Below are 16,283 nucleotides of genomic sequence, written 5' to 3'. Positions count from 1 at the left end.
ATTCCATTTCGATGACATTTTGGAAAAGGGCAAAACTGTAGGGATGGGGAACAAACTGGTGGTTGACAAGAACTGGGATATGGAAAGAAGAGCTGACTAAAGAGAGGACAGCACAATGGAGGTCTTTGAGTGACTGACCTGTCCCTATATCATGTTGTGAAGGTAGTTACACAACTCTGTGCTTTTGTCAAACCCCATAGAAATGTACAACACAAGAGTTTTACAGCAAGCAAATTTAAAAATCAATTTTAAATATTTATGAAATAATTTCACTTTATTTCCAAGTTCTTTGAACAAGTTGATGGATCTAGCATTTACATTCAAATTTTTAGATGAAATAATTTTGTTGTGCATCAACAGTGTTGGGCGCTTTGTTAACTGAACAAAGACCTCTCAAACACCTAGTTTGTTGAAAAGAATTGAGACAGAAAGTGAAATGTGAGCTTATCCTCATTCTAAAGATAGGGAAAATGAGACAGAGAAAACATAAGTAATTTGCTTATGTTTAAAAAGCCCAGGGGGCTCCTGGGTGGCTTGGTTGGTTAAGTGTCTAACTTTGACTAAGGTCATGATCTGTGGTTTATGAGTATGAGCCCCACATTGGGATTTGTGCCGACAGCTCAGAGCCTGGAGCCTCCTTCAGATTCTGTCTGTCTGTTTCTCTCTCTCTGCCTCTCCACCACTCATGCTCTGTCTGTCTCTCTCTCAAAAATAAATAAACATAAAGAAAAACAATTTTAAAAACCCATAAGGAAGATTCAAAGACATGCCTGTTACAGTTCATGTTCTTAACAAACTAATTCTATTTATGCATATATGTATATGTATATGTATATGTGTATAAACTTTTAAAAATGAAAATAGAGTCATACTGTAGTGCTAAGGGTATGAGAAAACAGGCATCCTCTGATCATTTTCTGTACATACATATCAGGAGCAGTTTATCTCAATCAACAAAATAATGTGAATATCTTTCTATATCATTGAATATTCTTCTATAAAAGTTTTCTATTGGCTGAATTTCCACACAGAAATATACCATCATTTATTTAGCCACCCCTCTATTTTATAATAAAATAGAGGTTTTTTTTTTTTTTTTAGAAAAAAAAACATTAAAGAAGCATGTGATGAGCAATGGTGTGGTTAAATCTATGCCTATATCCTTAACTTTTCCTTAGGATGAATTCCTAGGTGAAGAATCGATAAATGGCAACTTTGGTCAACTGTCCCACATTTGTCTTTCCCCACCTACCTCACAATTTATAACTGCTTCTATTTCTTTCAAAGAATATTCCCGTGTAAGCTCTAATGAAAAGTTGGTAACATGGAATGGTAGCAAAGGATCCTTGCCTCTATTTTCACCTTCCCACCTGGCCAACTTTGTTTATGCCTCCAGCTATTCACAAATTCACAAACATTCATAATGTGGAGAAAGCCTTGGTGTATGTGTATGCTACCCTTAATATATTTTTCTAAGTCAGAGTATCATATGCAACCTAAAAAATGTAACTTAATATTCTAATACTACAGAAAGAAATATCTCCACTCCAAGTCAATCAGTACTGTTCATTTGAGTACATCCTGTTTGCTTAACGTTGCTCCATTCAAACCTTACTCACACACACACACACACACACACACACACAAAAAGTTTCCAGAATGCAACAGAACTTGGGAAGACCTCACTATTGGGAACAAATGACTTATTTCCCATTGTACCAAGAGGAATGTCTGAGGCAAATAGTAAATACAGCCCAGAAAAGAAGTATACCTTGTTCGACTCTATCAAATATTTGGAATATATTTTTTTAAAAATCTCAGTTGGCATGAAGGTTGTTGTATGGTAGAATTCTTTCTAAGCTATAATTACTTGTGATTGTGTACACCAGAGCTCATCAAACTATAGCTCATGGGACAAATCTGATGCACAGCCTGTTTTTGTAAATAAAGTTTTATTGAAACACAACTCTCTTATTTACTTGCTCTGAATCTCACCAGAACTTTGGACAGATTTGTTATTTTTTCCACTACATTTCAATTTTCCAGCTAACATTTATTAATAAACACCTACCACATGCCAAGCACTCTGCTTGCTACTAAAACTAAAAAGATAAGTTTAAAACCCAGTTACTTCCTATGCTGAACCAAGGGTTTAATAAAGAAACAGACACAAACACAAAGCATCACATTTTGGAAATATTAATTATATAACCTGAAATAGTACAATATGAAAACTAGTAAGGGCTCACTCTTCTACATTTTGAAATAATGCAAATCTCCCTACCATTATGAAATTTCATAAAAACTCCCACAGTTTCTAAGCTAAGTAGTCAAAGGCATTGGAAACTGTTTTTATTACAGTTATCACCATACAACTTTAGTGGGCCAATGCTCCTTGTCAGTATCCTGTGAACTCCACTACTGTTTACTTGCTTCTGGATTTCTGCAAGAGATTTGTTGCTACTGACAGTATTTTAATATGTACTTGTATTGGTTTTCTCTTGCTGTGTAACAAAAGACTGCTAATTTAGTGGCTTGAAACAATTTCCACTTGGGGCACCTGGGTGGCTCAGTCGGTTAAGCGGCTGACTTCGGCTCAGGTCATGATCCTGCGGTTCATGGGTTCGAGCTCCACATCAGGTTCTGTGCTGGCAGCTCAGAGCCTGGAGCTGTTTCAGATTCTGTGTCTCCCTCTCTCTCTACCCATCCCCTGCTCATGTTCTGTCTCTCTCTGTCTCAAAAATAAATAAACTATTAAAAATTTTTTTAAAGAAATAAACAACTTCCACTTATCAACTCACAGTTCTATGGGTCAGAAGTCCAGAAGTCCAGCACAATATCACTGGGGTATCTGTTCAGGAACTCACAAGACAGAAATCAGGGTATAAGCCAGAAAGAGTATTTATCTGGAGGCTCTACAGAAATATCCATTTCCAAGCTTGTTCTTGTTATTGGCAAAATTTAGCTCTCAGAGTGGTCAGGACTGAGGTCCTTGCTTCCTTGCTGGATGTTAACAGAAACCCAGGAGCTGCCCCAATTCCTTGCCATATGGCCCCCTCCATCTTCAAGTCAACAGTACAGAACTTCTCACACAGTAAGTCCTCCTCATATTTTGAAATCTCAGACTTCCCTATTTCTGACTTTTGGACTGAGATTTTAAAGAGCTCATATGATTATGTCAAGCCCACTTAAATAATGTTCCTTTCTTAAAGTCAATAATGCCATATGCACATCATATAATCATGGGTGTTAAATCTATCATATTCATAGTTCTGGGCATTATGCAGGAAATGGATACCAGGGATGTAGGAAATCTCGGGGGGCAACTAAGAATTCTACCTATCATAACACTTTCATTAGAACTGAAAATTACTTTTATAAACTGTAATTGTATCATCCAAGAGCTGATTACATGTTGGTGTTATTGCTATTCTCAAAATCAGCACTCTAAAAAAGAGGTATTACAAAATGTTATGATGAAGCCTCCAAAGTGCCATACACTGTACTATTAATTTAGAATTCAGCTTCTATAAAAATAGTCTTTTCAAAGCATTTACCTCTTTTACTTTGCAAAAGGTATAGTATAATCAGGTAAAGATAAAGGAAAAACACGGCAATGAGACTATACCGTCAGAAAAGTATTAAGGGGCCTCTTACCCACAATGACTGTGGCATTATGTGCCCCAAGAACACATCATCCCTAATTTACAGTTATTCTTATGAGAAACTTAGATATATATTACAAAAGTTGTGAATTATGAACTTCTCTGTATAATACAACACGATAAATGCTAATATAGATATGTGCAAAACTCTTCAAAGTAGAATCCATTGCCAAACACAGGATAAGTAGAAAAGACAGACAGAAGACTTTCCTTCCCACATAAATAAGGTTGATTTAAATCAAATGGCCTGGGGAGTATGTGGGAAGAAAGACGGAATCATCTCCAGACTGAAATATGTAAAGGCTCAACCACCTCTAATCCCATATCACAAAACAACAGCTGGCAGCTGAGATTGACAGATGTGTCAAGAAGCCTGTATCCATTAGGGTAGCAGCTACTGTCAGGGTACTCTAAGCATTTTTATTTTAAATCTTCAAGGGATTTTGCAGGTAATTATAAACAAACCTTTAAAAATCCATCATGCTGAAATTGAGTACAGAAAATAAGATCTTAACCCAGAAGCAAATATTTATTTAAAAGAGAATTTGCCTCCCCTGGCTCAGGATCAGCTTTCTCATTGAATAAGAATCAGTTCTCCGCATGATCTGGCCCTGAACTGCTTTTGAAATAACACAGATAATCTCTCCTGCCACTTGCAAGTCACAAGGGATTGGAAAAAAACATTTATAATATAGAAGTCAGAATAACTCCCAAACCTTAATTATAAAATATATTTAATTCCTAGAAGACATAGAGAATAGAAAAACTTCTAACTATGAAATCTGTTTCCTAAATGGGGCAGGGGAGTGTGGTACATCTATATAAAATTACTTTACTTCTTATTCCACCAAATGTACTGTGCTGCCTCTTCCAGCAAAATCTTTGCAAATGGTATTCTTGCTGCTTTGACTAGACAACACCTCTTAATCCCTCAGCTCTTGATCTAGTCATCAACTTTTCCAGTAGTCCTCCTTGGCCATCTCTACTCCCAATAGATGAGGAGCCCCTCTGTGCACCATGTGTACCTGGCTGGCATTGCACACAGCATGTACTGCCCTGTAACTGGATCTTTAGTGTTGTTTTGTTTTTTTCTATGAGTGTGAGCTCATAGAAGGCAGAAAATTTCTTCAGTAGCCTATGTATCCCCCAGTGCCTGCAGAGCAACCAGATCATTACAATGATGAACATGTTTTGTTGAATGACTGACGGCACAATGAAAAGGAAGGCAAACTGGGCAGAATGGTGCCGAAGGCCTCAGATGTCACATGGGAATGGAAAGAGGAAAAAGTGTCATGAGAGCCCAGGCCCTGTCACTAATTAGCTCTGTGACTCTAAACAAGTCACTTTTTGTCTTGGGACTTATGAGTCCTGAGTGGAAAAACGAAAAGACCCGACCAGAAGGACCCATCAAGTATCTTCCAGGTTTTCTGTTCTCTCATATCTTTCCGTCTTTAAGATTTTCCATGCTTCATCAGCATACCTATTTTTACATATCTTTTAAAGTCAAATTATATAGGACCAATAGAGCCAGGGAACAGAAAGATGCACCTAATTGAAGACAGTGACTATAGTTGCTGAATAAACGCATGAATGAATGAGCAGACTTCCTGAAATCTAAGTGCTCCATCAGAAGGTGAACCTTTTGGTTCTTTTTGATAACAAAATACCATTTTGTAAACGTCATCTCTAAGAGAATGGTAACTTCAAATCCCTTAGCAATACACGCAAAAAAAGGAAGCTGGTAAATTTACTGCTTCATAAAGAAACTTAGGTTTACTAAAGAAGCCACATCTCTACTCAAGGGATGCTAAGGGATCTTCACAATATCACTTCATTGAAACAAAGTGGACTTTTCCTGCAATGGGACCAGTTGATTCAAATCACCAAGATGATTTTTGCCTAGGTCATCAGGAACATTGGGCAAATAACTCCAGCCAAGAACAGGAGCTACACATGCTTGGCGATTATTTGTCCTGTGTAATTTCATTAGTACCAGAAACTCTAGTATCAATTTCAACCCATGAAAAGACATAAAATATTAAATGATGCCAGAACAAAGACATACTGCTTAGACCCAACAACATGCAAACACCAATAACCACACAAACACAGAATACACCAAGAGAGTTTGTTATAAAAAGCATACGTTGGAACTTCCTTATATTTCCTAGACTAAAGAAGGCACTCTTTTGGGGGAAAAAACTGGCAAATCACCAACACTAATCTGGACAAAACATTTTAGTTACAAATACTTTAGCAACATATTAGTTAAAACTATATTCAGTCCACAACAAAAAAATATTTTCACATCCCAAATAACTACATAAAATATATGAAAAATATATTAAATGTGAATACAGAAATTAGATTTTCAGCCCCAAAGGCATTATTTTTTTTTTTAATTAGCCTTAAAGGTCACTTTTTCAAATGACTAGAGTACTGGCATTTAGCCAAAGAAATTTAAACTGGATGATACCTGCTAGACGATCCATCCCCATTCTGTCCAAATAAGATGCTTTATTTCTATTATATATTCCCTACACTACAGCTGACTAGCACCTCCCACTAAATTAGCTGATGTGATCAGTGTAGTAAAAACAGTTTTAATAATTTTAATACTTCAAGAGAGCTATATATACTCTTTATAAAGTATGGATTCTTACACATCAAAAATATAAAAGAGAAAATAATAGTAATAATTCAAATATCATACACATTCATATGCACATACACAAGATGTTCACCTCTGTAAACTTCTTATAATGATGCTAGAGAAAAACTGCAGCTAAAAATGTTAATCACATCAGCTGAGATAATCAGAGATACTGGAGAGAAAAATGTTACACAAAGTAAAAATCATTTTAAGGAATGCTATCTCAAGGGAAAACCAAGACAAGCTGGATAGTCCATGCATGGCAAGGAAAAGAATCCTATAGGCCAGGGTTTGGTCTGGATAATTATTTCCTTTGGAGGGTGGTAGGCATCTCTTGTGCATTGCAGGATGTTTAGCAGTACCCCTGGACTCTACCCACCAGATGCTTGTAGCAATCCCCCTTCTGTGACAACCAAAACTATCCCCAGACATTGCCAAATGTTCCTGGGATGGAAGGGTTGTAAAGTGTCTCCCAGTCAAGAATCCTGCCTCGGATTCACAGCCATCCTGGTTGCAGCTCCAACCCTTGGATGCCAGCCCAGCTCCTGGCTTTAGATGCAGAGTGAGCCTGCCTACGCTGAGGTCAGACCTTAAAGTAAGCAGCTCACTGCAAGGTGGAGCAGCTTCCCAGACCATGTCCTCTCGGGACAAGGTGAAAAGGCTCCCAAATCATGAATTCACATGGGACTCATCCAGCGAAGTTGCTTAGATGTCTAAAATCATATTTTGAGATCTTGGTTCTGTAAGCCAACAACCAAAACAAAGTGAAACTACTATGACAGCAAGTGTGGTGCAATCCTTTGAAAATGAAGTGGCAAGGGGCGCTTGGGTAGCTCAGTCAGTTAACCGTCTGACTTTGGCTGAGGTCATGATCTCAGAGTCTGTGAGTTCAAGCCTCACTTCGGGCTCTGGGCTGACAGCTTGGAGCCTGGAGCCTGCTTCAGATTCTGTGTCTCCCTCTCTCTCTGCCTTTTCCCTGCTCATGCTCTGTCTTTCTGTCTCTGAAAAATAAATAAACACTNTCTTAAAAAAAAAAAAAAAAAAAAAAAAAAAAAAAAAAAAAAAAACCTGAAAAAAAAAAAAAAGAAAAAGAAAATGAACCAGCAAAACAATCCAAAGGCTTAGAATTGTATATGAAGAATCTCATAAGGGAAAAATAAAGACACTGAAGATCATCACAACCTTTTTTCTAAGTATAGCTTAACATATATGTTAACATAGATTTTTTTAAACAGAACTGATGTTGTACTCTATTAGTTTAATTGGTTTCCTCTTTTTTATCACATTATTTAGTAACTTCAACTCTGTTGGTTTGGTATTAAATACAGGCATCCTTTTGTGTCAACCTCAGGTAATTTGCTCAAAGTATAGTTTAGCTAATCTCTCCTTTTTTAATGTTTTTATTTATTTCTGAGACAGAGAGAGAGAGAGAGAGAGAGCGTGAGCAGGGGAGGGTCGGGGGGGAGGGGGAGATAACAGAATCTGAAGCAGGCTCCAGGCTCTGAGACAGCTGTCAGCACAGAGCCCAACATGGGGCTTGAACCCATGAACCATGAGATCATGACCTGAGCCAAAGTCGGGCACTTAACTGACTGAGTCACCCAGGTGCCCCTAGTTTGGCTAATCTCTTAAAGTTAATGATCCCACTTGCCTCATGAGTGAGGCAGGATCACAAAATAGAAAAATACCAGAATAGTATGGTGTTTAAGAATAGCTCCATCAGTTTCCTGCTGTGTGAATCTGGGCAAGTTACTCAAGTCACACAAGTTTAAACCAGTCTCCTCTTTTAAAAATAGGGATTATGAGAGCATCTATCTGCCATTAAGTTTGACCCAGGGACCCATAACAACCTCAGGACACAAAGCCCTTAGCAGTGTCTGGTATATAGTAAGGGCTCAATGAACAGTAAATAATCCTTTTGTTATAAAAAAAAAAAATTATCACTTGCATGGTCATAATTAAAAATAACCAAGAATAATCAATAATTTCACCTTATCACTCTATAGAATACCATGCTTCTAACAATCCAGTAAGTTAGAAGTGAGAACTAGAGGAAGAAGCATTATTCTCTTTGCAGAACAAGACACTATACTTGATAAATGCCACATAATCTTTTTATTAAAAAGGAAAATGAAGCAAGAGTAGCTAAGTGCCCTTACTCAAGACTTAATCCTTTTTTTACCTTGTCAAGGTAATGGAACCAAGGCTTAAGGTGTTAGATATGGTAGAGTCATTTCCTCATCCTGTTTTATTATCCATGGGATGGTTCCATCTTGCAGCCTACACAGAACACTGTCCTGGGAACAATGAGTGAGTCTGACATTTCACTGGGGCAAAAGACTCCTAACAGCTAACAATATTCTTGGGCCAGAAGTGGATCTCTAAGTAATTTCTGTTCTCCTAAGTTCTCATTCATTCAAAATTTGCTGATATAATTTATTCGCCTAGTGAATATTGATTGAGGACCATCACCTGCCAAGAATTCTGCAAAAAGCTGGAAGTATCTTGATGATCACAGTTGGGGCACTCAAGGAGATTAGCCCTGGGAGGGAAGCCAACACTCACTAAAGGGATGCAGAATTTCAAACTGAGCCAAGAAATGGTCGTTTTAAAGTGCAAAACCTCTCCCAGCCTGCAATGTTAGCAAAGACTTCCCTGAGTAAGTGACTCAAGAACTGAGTGAAAATCTCAGGTGTAAAGCTTGGAACCACATTTCCCAGATTCCTTTTAGGGCAGGTCTGGTTAGACCCTACCAATGAGAGGCATCTGTGTGAAATCTGGAGCACTGCCCCAGGACTTTAATGTCTACCAATGGTGTGATGTAAGGGAAGAGGGAGGAGGGGGAGAGGGATACAATCAACATAGAAGACGTCTGACCAGACACTCCTGGTTATGAGATCATGGCACTCTCTCCTTTCTCTTGGTCTCCTACAGCTGTCCTGACTTTTGATCATTTTTAATCTTGTTCTACTGGCCAGATATTAGGGCTCTGGATAGCCTTGCCATAAACTCCTTTTTGTTCAAGGTAGCCAGAATTAGCTTCTGCCATTTGCATTCATCAAGTAGTTTGCTTCTGATAATATGCCATGCTGCACTCCACTGTACTTACATTTAGGATTATGCATGTCTTATCTCCCCAACCAGACTGTCAGCTTCCTTAGGCCTGGAGAATGTATTATATCCCTTTGAGCCTCCAGGACCTAGAGCAGTGACTGACTGACACATAGGAAACACTCAGTAAATGCAAAAATAATATGATTTTGTATATGTTCAAAAACAGGAAGTCTGCTAATAATAAATATAAAAGTGCAACTAGATGTTTGAACAGCAAGCAAGAGTTCAGTTGAGTCAAAAAGTCCTCCGTACCTTACATCAATTTTACAACAACATGGAAATATCCATGTTTTATAATCATCTTCTCAGGTACTTTGTTTTTTTAATAAACTTCATGAAGAAACCCAGTATGCTAATAACTATAGTCCTATAGGGTCCTGACCACTGAGCTTATCGTAATTCAGGGTTTTCACCTCCAAACTTCCAAATAGGTAGAATAAGGCTGCTCAAGTACCCAGGTCCATAGATGCCACACCTAGAAGCCAATTCCACTCACATCTCCCTGCCCTTTCTAATACACAGGGCAATCCATGAAGTCCAGTAGGTAGCTAGTGAACTTGGCTTCCAGAGAAATTACCATCTGTTTTTCTACCACTAATAAATAAAGTACCTCTGCTCTATAAAGTGGGACTGAGCCCTAAAATGAAAATGGAGATAGAACTTTTGTCCAATTTAATGGCTTTTTAAAAATTTCTTGGGTAGTAAGTTTATGTTGCATGAGCTACATACAGTCTGAATTTGATCCGGGTCAAATAATGCTACCATGTCCCAAAATCCTGGACATTATACACTTTCCAAATGTACAATGTCATCAAGGTTTTATGACATTTCCTACAAAAACTCAATAGTCAGGTAGCACTTCATCAGCTGAAGTCTGAATTCAGGTATGAGAACAGAATGTTAAGTCTGCAGCTTGAAAAGTGTACTGTTTCTCTGACTTCAGTGTCACAGCCATAAGGGGATGCTCCACTGAACAATTTTCATATATGCACATTTTTGTCCCCTACTAAAAGAACTCCATATCTCGTAATTATGGATAGAGCCAAATGGTAGTAGAACCAAAATCTATACTCGATGACCGCTGTTTTCCTACAAAAGCTTGCTCAGAGATATTCTGTCACCTGGGGTTCTCTGTGTATTCAACTTCACTTCCTTCCTCAAGTAACAAAATGCTTAGGGCATTGTGTCCATGCCTGTGCCCAGACACGTGACCTGTTCACATGGCTTATGGTGGACACAAGATTTCTGAGACTCAGGGCTCTGAAGGCAAGGCTGACAGATACGAGGTGCAAGCCTAGCTTTGCCAGGTTAAACATGGCTATGAAAGGAGCATACCCATTTCTATTGGCATCAAAACACAGTGCTGGCTGCCAAAGAGCCTATAAGAAAGAAATATTAAGTAATAGTACATGTCTGACATTGCCATAAGTTTATTATTTCTTCCATGCCAATACAGCCTAATCCAAAGCTTATGCTGTTACAATCTAGGCCTGCCCTAAAACAGCCAATTAGGCTAAATGTGGTCAAAACTCTAAGGAGTCTCCAGTCCCAAAGACAATGTTTCATGGGCCCATTAGCTTCTGTATTATTTCCACATTTTGACTAGTTTTCTGAATTGTGTGCATTACTTCTTTGGGGATTATTTGTCCTTCACATTTCAAGTATAATAGAATTTCTGCCCCTTCGCTATGTTACCATTGGTGTCATTTCTTCCCCAAATGTACTGGTAAACATGAAGTGAAAAAAAAGTGAAGCTGAAGAATCTCTCCCAATACACATGAAATATTTCCTAATCCATCATCTACATGGTTTAAATAAGTTGGATTATGATCATGTTGCCCAAAGGAGCCATAATATACAACTGGCTTTGTTCAAGAACTTCCAAACTAGTTCCCAAACCTTTGATTCTGGCTTATGGAGCAAAGTATAAAATTTTGCAAAATGTGCACTCTAGCAAATGTCATTTGTCACTTATGCATCGAAAGTACCTTCCCAAAATCTTTATTCAGAATATTAATGCCATTTATTCCTCAAGAATAAGAGCATTTATTCTCAACTCCAGGTACAACAAGCAATTGTGATGTTCTTCTTTGATTGACACCTGGTGTCATCCTCCTAAAACTTGGGGTCCATAGGAAAATGAGGCTTATTCTTTTAATTTGCACTAATCATTTTATTCAACTTTCCCAAAGACAAAAAACAAAAAGCAAAAAAATTGTATCTAGGTTGCATGACCTTGGGCAAACCTACCTACCATAAGCTTCAGTGTCCTTCAGTTTCCTAGGTTAACAACTATACCTGTCTCACAGGATTATGGTCAAGAGTAAGTAAATAGGGCACATAACAAGCATAGCAAAATATCCAGCATACAGTGTTCAATGTAAGTTTAATAAATGTTAGCTTTCATCATCATTCACTCCTGGGAATTTTAAACCAAAAGTTTTCTTTTGAATCCTTAGTACCTGCTCTAAGAACTGCCACTCTGTGTCTCTGCTAATCCCATCTGCCCTCAAGAGCCCAATTGATTCAACGGTCCTTGGTCATGTCTTCCAAGATCTCTTCTAAACATCTGTATCAATTAGCTGGAGCTACAAAGGAGAGATCAAGTCACCTGGGCCTTGTCTGTAAAGATCTTGACAGAAATGAATTAATAATATAATCCATCAGATCACCAGTACCTTGAGAGTGAGGATGGAAGCCAGAGGGGATAGAGGTGGCTTCATGGGCCTGTGACTTGTGTAGCTGCATGGTGCCCCATTGCTGAGAAGGGCCCCAGGTTTGGTTTTATGCTCATTCAGAAATTCTCTTTGAACAATTTTCATTTTGCACAAATTATGTAGGTGGCTGCGACTTGAGATTTTTGATCAGAGTGATATAAATTGTTTCATGTTTTAAAAGGACTACTCTAGGTTTTGTGTTAAGAACAGCCTATAGGAAAGGTAAGGGTGGAAGCAGTAAAAAAAGCTAGGATGCTGTTGATATAAACAAGGTGAGAGATGATAGTGGCAAATGACACCAGGAGGAGGGGCCAGTTAGAGTCCATTTGTCTGCAGTTGCAGCATGGTTGCCCAGCAATATGCCTGTCTGCAGCAGTGTCCTGGCCAGCTGGCTCATGCTACCCACCATCAGTTCCTGCCCAGTTTCCATGCTGGCTGCCTATTAACCTCACAGCCCTATGCCTTTCCAATACATGTTCTTTTCTTTAAAAATCAGGTGGTTGGTTTCTCTTCTTGCCTATTCTTTAGGGGACTGTAGGGGACCCTATGTTCCCAAAACTGTACACAGTAGCAAATGAGATTTTAAAAAAATCAAGGTGCATTCCCCAAATCTGGATCCCTACAATGGAGAAAATGAGCTGCTCAAGGTAAAACAGGAAAGAAGGGCCCTAGCTAGATCAAGCATCTTCTGTGTTAGCTCACTGTACCCAGAACTTATTCTATGTTCTCTCACCAATTCCAATTAAGTAATAGGTGCAAACATTACCCCCCCCACACACAATCTGTATGGGTTCAGTAAGGTAAAAGCTATTAAAATTTACATAAATAAAAAAATGCATCTAAAATACTTTTAAGACCCACAGAATACACTGTTCAACTCTTGGTGAGGAAAAAGAAAAAATTAACTAATTTTTCAGACTTTTTATTATTCTAGACATATATCTAAATTTGCACAATTATCCATATTTAATCTGGAAAATATAAAAAGGATCACTATTTATTTTTCAGGCACTCAAATAGAAAATTCATCAGGCCATGCTAAGAATGGCTTGATACAACCACCAGTAAGTTAAAGTACCAGTATGTAAAAAGTTTATACTTTCTAATCTAAAACTCTTAAAAAACAATTTCTTCTTTTCCACGTACTCAAAAAGTTCTCTGAAATGACAAAACATGGATGATACATAAGCCTGAAGGGCTTATGTCAGCTGCTTACCTTCTTCTGAAGAACATTGATTTTTCTTTCCTTTACTTCTAACATATCCTTCATATCTCGAATCTCTCCAGCCAGTGTCCCTTTCTCTTCTGTGAGGTCCTGCAGCTGTTTTGTTTTTTTATTGAGAAAAGACTCTTTCTCTTCCAGGCGTAACCTCAGTGCATCTACCTGAAGTCAGGAAAAAGAAAGAAGGTTGCAGTTATAGAGTGGTCATCAGTAACCATCAGTCAGGCCCCAGGAGGGCAGCAGTGTGTCTTCTCAGCACAGCTTGGTCAAACCATTACCCATGGTCACCTCAATCCCATGCATTTTAACAGCCTCTATCTACCTCAAAGTCCTGTTGTATGTACATCTGAACCGAGACACTTTTTTTTTTAATATAAAGTTTATATGAAATAAGGCATTATGAAATAGTAGTATGTCTCCCTGATGTGAAACCATTAGCTAGAAAACAAAACACATCACTATTCCATTGTACAGGGAAGGCACAACGCTGCCTGTGTTCTCCGACATCCTCCAGGAATATGGAGAACACAATGAGCCATGCCACAGACATCTGGAAGAACAAGACTAACATATAGAGAAACACTCCTGAGGTAGAAAATATAAGTTGACAAGAGGAAGGAAATGCTGTGGAGATGACCACTCTCCAGTGTTATGAAAGACTGCTTTCCAAACATAAAAGAAAAAACAAGGCATACCAAAAAATACCTATTTCAACCTTAGCTCAAAAATTAGATTATTACAGTTCCTGCTTTTTAAATGTCAGGAATAAACATAAGAAATCATACACTTTATTTTTTAAACTTAACATTCCAAAGGCCATATGCAAAAAAGGTTCACATGGGTAAGGTTAGGTTTTGAAGTAATGGAAGAATTTAAATTTTTTTATGTCTTTATTTTATTTTGAGAGAGACAGAGTGAGAGCAGGGAGGGGCAGAGAGAGAGGGAGACACAGAATCTGAAGCAGGCTCCAGGCTCTGAGTTGTCACCACAGAGCCTGACGGGGGTCCAAACCCATGGACTGTGAGATCATGACCTGAGCCAAAGTCGGATGCTTAACTGACTGAGGCCCCCCAGATGCCCCTGGAAGTATTTAATCCTCACCCTCTATACCAAGAATTTGATAGACAGTAGTTACATCAATTAATCAAGTAGTGATGCAAGCATGTTATTTAGAGATATCAAAATAACCAGGCAAAAGGAGTTAAAAACAGGTTGTCTTGGGGAAGAAGAAATAGGGTAGAGAGTCTCCTGCATCTGATCACAAATCTTGTGTTTTTTTAAAATTATTTTTTATGTTTCTATTTTTATTTTTTGAGAGTCAGAGAGAGACAGCGCAAGCAGGGGAGGGTCAGAGAGAGAGAGAGAGAGATACAGAATCCGAAGACAGGCTCCAGGCTCTGAGCTGTCAGCACAGAGCCCAATGCAGGGCTTGAACCCGCAAACTGTGAGATCATAACCTGGCCCAAAGTTGGACGCTTAACTGACTGAGCGACCCAGGCACCCCTGATCACAAATCTTGTTGAGTAGTTTTTGTACTACCAGCAACTAAAATTTGGATGGAAAAAAAAAAAAAAAACCCCACACACATACACACACACACACACACACAAAAAGGAAAAATGAGGCAAAAATACCATAATAAGCCAAAATAAATAGATATGTAAATACTGTCAGGACACAGAGGCAACTTGGAATACTGGAAAGAGGACATTTTGGTTTTAGGCTAGATTCTCCTTCTATCTAGCTGAGAATCAGGACAAATAACTCTCACTTCACCCACAACCAGCCCTCCAGCCTTATTTTCCCCATCCATAAAACAAAGAGGTTGGAAAACTCCTAAGTGTCTGACATTTTATGATTTTAAAGGCCAGAATCAGTCTTAGCAAGATCAAGGGAAAATTATGACATTAGAGATTGTAAGTTACCAGAATGTAATCTTTTCTTACCCCTTTCCAAGAAAGAAGCACCAAAGTTGTGTTTCTAAAGGTCAAAGGTGATGAGAGGTTGGTGAGTAGGGAGTTTCTCCAGTTTTTATCCCAGAGAGGTGGGTGAAGAAGGGAGATCCCCAAAAAGGAAGGGTTTAAACAAGTGCTTGAAGCCCTGTTGGCAGAATGACCCTGACCGCACTATGAGACAGGATGGACATTCTGTGATTGCACAGGGCAAAAAGAGCAGATTCCTTAAATATTTGATGGTTGTGCTTCTTCTTACATAAAGGCCATGGAAATCTAGGAGCTGGGATGTGAGGGACTCATGTCCTAGGGATCTTTCCTTGACTAAAAGAAAATTCATGCCAGTTGCACTAAAGCTTCAGATTCTCAAGTGGCCTATCTTTGTTTAAAGTCATCTCCATCTACCAACCTAAAATAACATCGATATTTCTCTTTGGNAGATGGGAAAAAAAAAAAAAAAAAAAAAAAAATGTGATTTTTAGTTTATACATAAAGGATGACATTTGGTGGCTTCTTTGGAAATTGGCAGGACATGTTGAGCACTCCAAATTACAGGAGTGGCTATAAAGGGTTACATTCAATTGAAAAGATTTCCCAATGGCTGACCAGGATTCAGTGTTAATTGGAGAAGAAACTGTGGTCCTATAGCCCTACATTCTAGCTATCAGAGATGGATGGTCTATATCTGGAGAGGATATCTCCAACATCCAAAACTGTGATGTAAATAAATTACAAAGTGGGAAGCAGTAAGGGGTGCTGGAGAGTTCAGAAAAAGAGACTGCGCTGATGAATAATATGCTTAAAATTTACTGTGCCTTCTCGCCATGTGTGATCTTTCAGTGCCCTGCCTCATCTTCCTGAGCGTAGAAGAGACAAAACCCTGGCTGTAAGAATCTCTCTCTTTCAAGAGTAAAACAGAGAGCAAGGATGGCCATGTTCAACACACTGCTTGCAACATCC

General features: G+C 38.5%; 1 protein-coding gene across 1 annotated transcript in view; it reads right to left on the bottom strand.

Annotated features, from left to right (window-relative positions):
* The window catches only part of ERC2 (ELKS/RAB6-interacting/CAST family member 2), an 885,144-nt gene that overhangs the window by 533,785 nt on the left and 335,076 nt on the right, over window positions 1–16,283 (bottom strand). Inside the window, exon 6 of the mRNA XM_077776719.1 lies at window positions 13,366–13,533. Coding sequence (XP_077632845.1) covers window positions 13,366–13,533 — 168 coding nt within the window. The remainder of the gene's footprint in view (window positions 1–13,365; window positions 13,534–16,283) is intronic.

This window comes from Crocuta crocuta, unplaced genomic scaffold (assembly GCF_008692635.1).
Source record: "Crocuta crocuta isolate KB4526 unplaced genomic scaffold, BGI_CrCroc_1.0 scaffold87, whole genome shotgun sequence".
Lineage (NCBI taxonomy): Eukaryota > Metazoa > Chordata > Mammalia > Carnivora > Hyaenidae > Crocuta > Crocuta crocuta.
The sequence above is the reverse complement of the archived record's forward strand: the minus strand, read 5'-3'. Positions and strand labels throughout refer to the sequence as shown.